This window comes from Leuciscus leuciscus, assembly GCF_965113295.1.
Source record: "Leuciscus leuciscus genome assembly, chromosome: 3".
Taxonomy (NCBI): domain Eukaryota; kingdom Metazoa; phylum Chordata; class Actinopteri; order Cypriniformes; family Leuciscidae; genus Leuciscus; species Leuciscus leuciscus.
The window spans coordinates 48,980,759-48,990,537 of NC_138727.1; the positions used below are offsets into that span (position 1 = coordinate 48,980,759).

Below are 9,779 nucleotides of genomic sequence, written 5' to 3' on the forward strand. Positions count from 1 at the left end.
CAAAGAAACAGAGCAAATGTGAGGTTTTCATTTCTTTTCTCATCTCGAAGACCTGTATATAACATCATCCCTTCAAAACGATCCGTCTTTGTGCTTCTGTTCTGCTTCTGTTCTCACTACACGGCGAGTTTACATCTGACAATCTCCAGATCTCATTTCATCTCAAGAGTATAATTTATTTTTTAAATCAGGGCAAAGAACATTTTCATCTCCGTATGAATACATACTACAGCTGATGCTCAGCAATAACCACAGGTAATAATAGATTTTCAAATGTTGTTCACACAGTGGAAAATGCATAGAGAAAAAAAGGTAAAGGTAAAGATACCTTGCAATGTTTAGGATATATATTCCATTAGCACTGAGTCTGCAACTATAGGTCTATTTTCTTCACAAACTTGCTTTCAAAGATGTAAGATACTACAAAAACTCCTTCTGTTCCTTTGTAGATTGTAACTGATCACGGAGTTTGGATAGAGACAGCTTTTATCCATTAAAGTAGTGATAGGAGAACGGAGATTTTAGACACTTTAGACACATTTTAGAGATTTTAGACACTAGCGTAAAGCGCACTAAACACTTTACGCTGGCGACACCTGCTGGTCAAGACCATGTGCAAGACACTTTTACAAAACAAATGCAAATTGCATGAAAGAGTAACCTATTCAAAGTAATCTATTAGTCAGATGTCGTTAAACATGAAGTGTATGTATGTTTTGTGGTTTTTAGTCATTTGTAGAGCTATTTGGTGCATCATACAAAACTCATCCATGGCTCCCAGAATGCACTGCAGCATTAAACATGTCACCATTGTTGAGATTCATACACTGATTCTTGATGTCTAAGTGAGTCTACTAGACACAGGAGTTTAAAATATGTCTTCAAATTCCTTCAGATTATCTGATTAAAACACTGCTGAATCACATGCTGTAGAATAACAGGGCTACAATAATCAAAAACATAAAAATGAATAACATACCCATATGATCACTAGATGAAATCAGTAAATCACTAGATGATGACTGTCACCATCATTAACAAGCCAACCCCATCCACTTGATCACATATTGTCTTCTTAATAATAAATGTGCCTTATAAAAACACAGTTACGGCAGTCAGAGAAAAGCGAATGTCAAACAGTCAAGGGTCCAACTAAAGCAAACACTGATCAGCATAATGGTGACTGCAAATGAACCATTTTCAATAAAACAAACCTCTGTAAACCATCTAAACCTCTGTTAATTCTTACAGTAATAAGAACTTTTGTAGACGTCTGACAGAAATAAAGTCAAACTGGTGTTTCCCAGAAGCATCATTACCCAAATATGGTCTCAAGTTCTGTTGAATTGTGTTTGCTAAAGACATAAATCGTGACTACAGTTGTCTTCGGGAAACGCACGCCATGCACCCCTAGTTAGTTATAAGTGAAGCTGGTAATGCTGTTTGTGGAGTTGTCCATATCCAGTGCCCACTGGGAAACCTCCCTCGAATAACTTTATAAGAATGTTAGGGGATAATGTTCTAACAATGTTATCACTAAACATATTTAGAGTGTTTTTAGAGAATGTTATCCTATACCTTTTAGGAAAACGTTGCAGGAACAAAATACAACTTGCTGCTGAAAACATTACTAGAACAAAACCAAAAAATTCTAGCTGGGTCAATACTTTTAATTGTAGTTAGATTTAATTTCTAACAGCATTGTTGTCATTAAAGCGTTTGGTAAAGGCAATAAATTCGAAAGCTACATTAATTTTTAAACATTATAAGTCTTGCTAACATTAATAAAATGCCATACTTTCTGCCATGTCGTGTCTTTCTATTACCCCACCTCCATAGTGAACTGCTGTAAAAAGGGGTTAAACCTCTGTGCGCTTCACAATCCAGACCAGTAGGTGGCGAAAATGCACCTAAAAAGTTGGTTTGCCAAACCGTGATAAAACTCGAGAAGAAGAAGAAGTTTCAGAGCTTCATAAATCAGTGTTTTGAAAGCGCCTTTTTTTCAGTTCCAGCTTATTTCAGTTATCAGTTTTGGCTGTTTAATTTGTATTAGAAGATATAGAGTGAACAAAATGACTGATGGAGCGATCTGTGAAATAAACGGGATCGAACATTTCCAGGTGATGAAGACTGAACAGCATGAAAACAACAAGACCACACAGACACCAGCCGGGATAACAGAGACCTTCGAGTCAACAGAAGAGTGCAAGAATGAAACACAGTGTAAGTTTGGTGATTCATTAAGTTAAAGGAATTGGGTAATTGTCAAATCTACAAATTATCCATTGTAAAATTAGCCGACTAAATTTGAACCAGAGATTCAATTGCTGCAGAAACGGCGATTTTTCATTCATATTTGTTAGTATCTACTGAAAAATTGTAAATTGCCACTTTTTGAAAAATAATAAAATAAACGCAGCATTAAAATATCTATTTTACATAATGCTCAATTTTACAAAGTTGTTCTTGTCAAAAACAAAAGTTTTCCCAACACAATGCCTGATGCCTTCCTCCGTTTGAAAACAACTGAATTCAGGTAAAACATGGTAGAGAAACTAGGAGCAAAAACATTATAATTAAAGGAACAAAGCTTTTTTTTAAATCTATTATTTAAGTATTCCAGAGTCTTAAGTTCTGGTTTAAACGGATGGTTTCTTCACAAACCATGGGAACGTTTTTGTTTTGTTCATATTACATTATACTGTAAAATGCAGTTAGCAGGAAAAGCAAATCGCTGCCTATATATCTTGTGACAAATGTGATTTCAGTCATCAAATCACAAAACATTTTGGATCCTGTGTTAACCCCTGTATTAATAGATATAAGTGAGATGGATGCTAGTCTCTGGTGTAAATTGAGCCTAAAGGCCTTTTCACACTGAGCACGACGTGATGAAACTAAGCAAATCGCCAACAAACGTGAATCACTTGATCGCCTTCGGCTAATTCACACCAGCACGATAGGTGGCACTGAACCGAGAAAGCATGTATCTCATAGGGTTTTTCCATTTGGCAATTCAATTCACAATTATTTGTATAGCACTTTTCACAATATATACCGTTTCAAAGCAGCTTTACAGAAAATGCACGTGTCTACAATTTAGAGTGATCTGTTATCGGAGGTGACCATGTCCAGTGATGTATTTTAACCTCATCAAACTCTACTTTAACCTTGTCCGCTGTACAACATACTGCAGTAAAATAAGATGAATAAAGTTTGGTACTAATACTAATACTAATACCAATAACACAATCTATCTATAGCCTACTAGACCTTACGAGAATTATTCAGATCCAAATACATCATAAAATACAATCACAGCTGGGTAACAAGTGCATTAGAGCTACAATAAGTATCGAGCTAATTTATGAAATAATGACCGTTTATGCTCAAAGCCCCCCTTAAAACATGAGCATCGAGTGCTTGTATGAACTTCCAATTGTGATTTAAAGTGGATTTTGATAATGTAATGGCCAGACATGCATTATTTGTAGTGTTTTATAACTGAATTTCTCATGTAAACGCTCTTTATTGTTATAAAAATACCCTGAACCAAATTGAAAAACACATACAGAAACATATATCGTTGCATTGGCTATTTGGGTTCATGTTTCATCTGTAGAAACGTTTCCCTTAATTGTTTATGCTCAGAACTCGGAAGTATACAGGACGTTGTCATCTGGATGGGCAGGAGTTATGATTACGTAATATGATAGATAGATCTAGAGTGAATGAGTGCACTCTGACTCAACACACATGCACCCTGAAGAAAACTGGGTGGGAAATTAATAGAAATGATATTCTGTAAAAAGAAATATGATGTAAACATGTGAGAACAAATCTGTTCTCAGACACAATGATAACCAAATCTCAACGCCCATTCTCTTCTCTCTTCCTGAAAACTCTCGATTTGATGCTCCACGATTGATCACGCCTGGTGTGAATAGCTCCATAGGGATTTCGATTCAAGAGCATCATAGCATGGTACATTCACGTCGCTTGATTGCTGCCTTAAAGGGTTAGTTCACCCAAAAATGAAATTTGTCATTATTCACCCTCATGTCGTTCCAAACCCGTAAGACCTTCGTTCATCTTCGGAACACAAATTAAGATATTTTTTATGAAATCCGAGAGGTTTCTGATCCCTCCATAGACTGTAACGTAATCACCACTTTCAAGGCCCAGAAAGGTAGTAAAGACATCGTTAAAATAGTCCATGTGACTACAGTGGTTCAACCTTAATGTTATGAAGCGACGAGAATACTTTTTGTGCGCAACTATTTTAACCATGTCTTTACTATCTTTCTGGCCTTGAAAGTTGCAATGATGTTGCTGCCTATGGCTGGCTCAGAAACCTCTCAGATTTCATCAAAAATATCTTAATTTGTGTTCTGACGATTAGGGTTGCACGATTAATCGAAATGATACCGCACGCAATTTGGCAAAGGCTGCGATTATTTTATGTGCAGCTTGTCAGTGCAGCACAGCTCTGAGTAAAAACATGTTATGAAATGTTGACACTTGTTGGACAAGAGGTTCATAAATGCTTCTCAAGTTTGAAAAGATGTTTGACGCGTGTTCCTTTTTCAAATGCATGTTATAAGTGACTCAAACTCGCAGTGCTTTCAGATGGAGCAGCGTTTACCACTGATCACAGAGCCGTACGTCACAAGTGACAAGCTTTTTATAATTATTATAAAAAGATTATAATAATACTACTAATTACAACACACAACGCACTAAGGATTGATGAGCTGCTGGGTTCATGAATATTAATCACGTTGTCAGCCTTTGCTCGAACTGATTGGCTGAAATCATAACAGGGTTGAACGCCAGTGAGATTGTCATTAGTATTAGTTCCGCCCACTACTGGAGAAACCGACAAATCTTCTGCTTGTTCTTAAAAGCTGAATAATTCCAAATGTACTCTAATAATTCGAATTTGACAGGAAAATACAACACAAATTTGTAGTTCAGTTTGGGTCCGAATCCACTTTTGCTAGTTTAACGACGGGAGAAATGGTCGGCGCACTCGGCGTATGGTCTAAAAGGGTTGTCCATATTCTCTTAATGAGTAATGGGTAGGGATGGGTACCGAAACCCGGTATTAAACGGGCCCCGGTGCTGAATTGGGAAAGACCGCTGGATCGATAAGCTCAGATGTTATCGGTTCTGCTGTCGGTACTGGAGAAATTAATGGCGCTTTTCCATTACCAGTACCGACTCGCCTCGTCTCGGCTCGGCTCGCTTTTCGCTCCGTTTTCCATTGCAGATAGTACCTCCACAATAGTACCTGGTCGTCATAGCGACGCCGCAGGATACTGCCGTGACTTAATCTTTTACGCGAGACGCGCGAGACACACCCGCTACCCCAAACACACAGGACTATGGAGGAAATCGAGTGTATGCTGTTTTTGGATGTTTTTGTTTTTGCTGTTTTTTATTCAGGATACTCCGTCTGGCGCGTGCAATGATGACGCAGTGAATAGTGACGATTCTCTCTGACCAATAAGCAGTCTGCTGTGTTTTCACGTCACATTTTAGTATCGCCTCAGCTCGCTCAGAACCTCGCCGGAGGTGGTACGAAAAAAAGTACCTGGAAGCAGGTACAGGTACAACTTTTACACAGTGGATAACCAAACAGAGCCGAGTCGAGTCGAGCCGAGCCGAGGCGAGCTGGTACTGTGTAGTGGAAAAGCGCCATAAGAAAGTACACGTGCCATTTATTATTGCTATTAAGAAATTATTATCTTGCTAATTTAATCTCGCCAGCCACTTCTATATATAATAATATTGAACCATTATAGTCTGTGATGCATTTTTGATAAAGAGAGAGAGTGTGTGAGAGAGAGAGAGCGATCTTTCACGCGGAGCCACGGCGCGCGCAACACAACAGCTCTGCTTAATGAGTGACGATGAGGACAGAACTAAACATTCAAACGGTTACACTTTAGATGTTTGATATTAAACTAATTTTATTTTAGATTTAGATTTTGGCTTCCAATGATTATAAAAAAAGATGATATTTGAGGTATAACCATTAAAAACTAAAGCCACATTCTGTCCAGCGCAACTTCCTTCCCTTCACAGCGGTGCGCTGTCATTTCTCCCTAAAACCCAAACGTAACGTCAGAATCTGCATGATTGTTGTAAAATATAGTCTATACTGATGCTAAACTGCGGGACACGTTTGATAATAAAAGGCTAGTACCAAAATTGACGCAATAGACGCTGTTCCAAAGGCGGCGCGCGCTCCGAAACACACCGCAACGAGACAAGCAGCAACGTATATTTTGGGCTTCGTGTGCGCATCTAACCGATCAAATTTACACACAAATATGTCAAAATGGCCTTCTTGGAGATTCACGTAAACAGTTTATTCACTTAACTACAGTTTATGTCTTAAATGGGCGTACCGGTAAATAGTTTTGAGAAAATATGATGCGTAATAATGATAAGATCTGCATTTGGTCTTAAAGAGGCAGCAGTCTAATAAACCTGCTGACGATTGCTCCATTAACGTGAATCAAACAACAAAAGGCAAAGAGAAAATCAGCGCAGCTCTTGAATGAATAATTTTGGCTTTTATAAGCTTTAATCTATCTATGATAAACTATGCAGTGTTATTTTACATCTGACTTTATTAGATGTCTTTTTAGCCCATATTACTCCTGAACAGTAATCTCAGTTGACATTACTGAAATTAAAGCACTGGGTCTATAATTTGTATATTTGTTTTATTATATACTTTTTTTTTTGACCATGTGTTTGTACTTGGTTTTTGGTGTCCTATGTCTTCTGTATATAAAACACAAAACCCTGCACCCTTCTACATAACATACATGTTTTATTTGTTTTGTTAAAGCATTGCTTTTATATATATATAACATTTCAGAATATAAAGCAATATTAATTATGTTCTAAATAATTTTTCCCCTTTTTTTTTAAATAACGAAAAGAACCGATAAGAATACCGTTAAAGTACCGGATCGATAAGGAGTATCGGTAAGAGTAGTAATACCGTTAAAACCTTAACGATACCCATCCCTAGTAATGGGTGTGTTTTGGGCGTAACGTGAAATAAACCAACCAGAGTCTCATCTCCCATTCCCTTTAAAAGCCAGTTGCGCTCGATAGTGGAAAGACTAAACGCTTCTCCAGAGAGCATTTGTTATGTAACAACGTGGCGCTGGAGGTGAAAATGATACTAGAAAAAAACACTTACGCCTGGCGCTGCGTTGCGCCGGTTGTAAGATAGCTAATGGCTAATGATAGACATTATTTAGTCGCCCAAAGTGAAGTTTTTTTTGCAAATCTAGAACTATCACAGCTTTATTGTGCTTGGACTGATTTTGACATTGATCTTTTAATGTTCATTTTAGATCTGACAGAAGATTCTGTCATTTGCCATCAATATGGGATGCATTTCACAGAGCAAGAAAACCTTGAACAGCACATGAGAATTCACACTGGAGAGAAGCCGTTCTCCTGCCCTCAGTGTGGAAAGAGTTTCACAGCTAAACAAAGACTTGAAATTCACAAGAGAATTCACACTGGAGAGAAGCCATTCAACTGCTCTGAGTGTGGAAAGAGTTTCACAGTGAAAGGAAACCTTGAGAATCACATAAGGATTCACACCGGAGAGAAGCCATTCAACTGCTCTGAGTGTGGAAAGAGTTTCAAAGCCAAACAAAGACTTGAAATTCACATGAGAATTCACACCGGAGAGAAGCCATTCAACTGTTCTCTGTGTGGAAAGAGTTTCACAGTGAAAGGAAACCTTGAGAATCACATAAGAATTCACACCGGAGAGAAGCCTTTCAACTGTTCTCTGTGTGGAAAGAGTTTCACAGTGAAAGGAAACCTTGAGAATCACATGAGAGTTCACACTGGAGAGAAGCCATTCACCTGCCTTCTGTGTGGAAAGAGTTTCACAATGAAGCAAAGCCTAGAGATTCACATGAGAATTCACAGTGGAGAGAAGCCTTTTACTTGCCTTCAGTGTGGAAAGAGTTTTACAGTGAAAGGAAACCTTGAGAATCACACAAGAATTCACACTGGAGAGAAGCCTTTCAACTGCACTCAGTGTGGAATGAGTTTCACACAACAAGGACATCTTCAACGTCATGAGCGTTCACACTGGAGTGAAGCCCTTCACTTACTCTCAGTGTGGAAAGAGTGTCACAGAACAAGGACACCTTAAACGTCACAAGAGTTCACACTGGAGTGAAGCCCTTCATCTGTTCTCAATGTGGAAAGGGTTTCACAGTGAAATATAACCTTAATATTCACATGAGAAATCACAACCAGTCAGTTGATTAGACACTGTAAAGCAGAATTACTATGACCTTTTTTGTTATAAGAATATAATTGTGAAGAACATGCATGTTTCGGTTTAGATGCAGGCAGAGCTTTGACAATGCAAATATCTAAGGTTATTCAATAAACTGTTTTCTTATCACTTAATTTTTTGCCTCATAATACATCAGCCTTAATTCTGCAGAATAGTTTAGTTCAAATTAGTTGACTATGTTTGAAGACATTTTAGAAGAGAAAATCCTACAGGTATGACATTGGTATCTCAAGAATATCTGTGACAAAAGCTCTTCAGTCCACTGTGGTTTTTTGTTGTTGTGTTTTTTGTACTCCGCTGTAACCAATGCGGGGGAAAGTAACTTTTAAAGTAATGCATTACAATATTGCTTTACTCCCTAAAAACAAACTGTTACCTTTTACGTAAAGTAATGTTATGTTACTTTTTCTCACCTGGGCTGGGCTTGCTTGTTTGTTTTTTAATAACAAAAAAAGCAACATTTGGCTCTAAAAGTGAAATGAATAAGCCTTAGGCTAAAAGCAGCTCTAACCTTTCACCTGTACTGCTGTTCTACATTGCAGAATAATTGGATGCAAGAGAAGAAAGTTCAACAAAGTGCAATAAAAAAAATTAATCACAAATGTGATGTTTATCTAAAGTCATTTTTCCTTATGGTTGAATTGGATCATCGAAGGTCAGCAGCAAAGACTATGGAAGAAACATAATGTCAAATGTTTTTTAAATAAAAAGCCTGTTGAATTGCACTACTTGAAAAAAAAAATAGGCCTTACATTAACCATGCTTGCATTTGAATGCATTGTATTTTTAGGGCTTGCACTTTTATGGGCTGAAATTCAACATGGTTGAATATTTAAGCTGTGAATATTTCAATTGAAAACATTTCAAACACATTTTCATTATTAAAAATTCAATAATCCATATTCACCTTTCATATTTCACTTCCAAAATATTAAAACTGTTTAAAAATACAACCTATAATATTCAACAGGCATTTTTCGGTCCATTTTATTTCGCTTTGCAAATTCGCTTCCACAAATTCAGTGGTTCAAATTCGACAGTAAATCAACATTGACATCCAGGAACTGCAGGAAAAGCAGTAGATTGCCGAGCATACTCTCCATCTGCTGTTAGTCGACCTCACCAGCAGGGGGTGCAAAAGCGCGTGTTGTTGACGAAGACCAGCAACTTTTAGAACAAGCCATTCATTCAATGAAAATGATTATCTGTGTCAGTATATACTGTATATGCGGAAAAAATGATAAAGACACAAAAGGTGTGTTTATGTTTCATTCAATAACTTCATTGTTACTTTCCCTGTGTAGCCTACATGTTATCAGCTTTCTCTATGATCGGTTTCCCTCAATACCTCATACTCAAGGATTCCCCTTCCGTTGGGACAAAACGCTTAATGTAGCTTTATGGACTAATACAGTGATATAAAAGA

The 9,779-nt window shown here is 37.5% G+C and overlaps 1 protein-coding gene and 1 long non-coding RNA gene across 2 annotated transcripts in view; one reads left to right on the forward strand and one right to left on the reverse strand.

The window, feature by feature from the left end:
* Window positions 1–1,931: 1,931 nt before the first annotated feature.
* Window positions 1,932–8,955, forward strand: LOC309494965 (uncharacterized protein). The gene is made up of 2 exons (XM_082164466.1): window positions 1,932–2,223; window positions 7,383–8,955. Exons 1-2 carry the CDS (start codon window positions 2,073–2,075, stop codon window positions 8,201–8,203), a joined length of 972 nt encoding a protein of 323 aa, XP_082020592.1. The 5' UTR covers window positions 1,932–2,072; the 3' UTR covers window positions 8,204–8,955.
* The window catches only part of LOC309494974, a 75,985-nt gene continuing 68,900 nt past the window's right edge, over window positions 2,695–9,779 (reverse strand). The window contains exon 2 of the long non-coding RNA XR_014204497.1: window positions 2,695–4,355. This is a non-coding gene — a long non-coding RNA (uncharacterized lncRNA). The remainder of the gene's footprint in view (window positions 4,356–9,779) is intronic.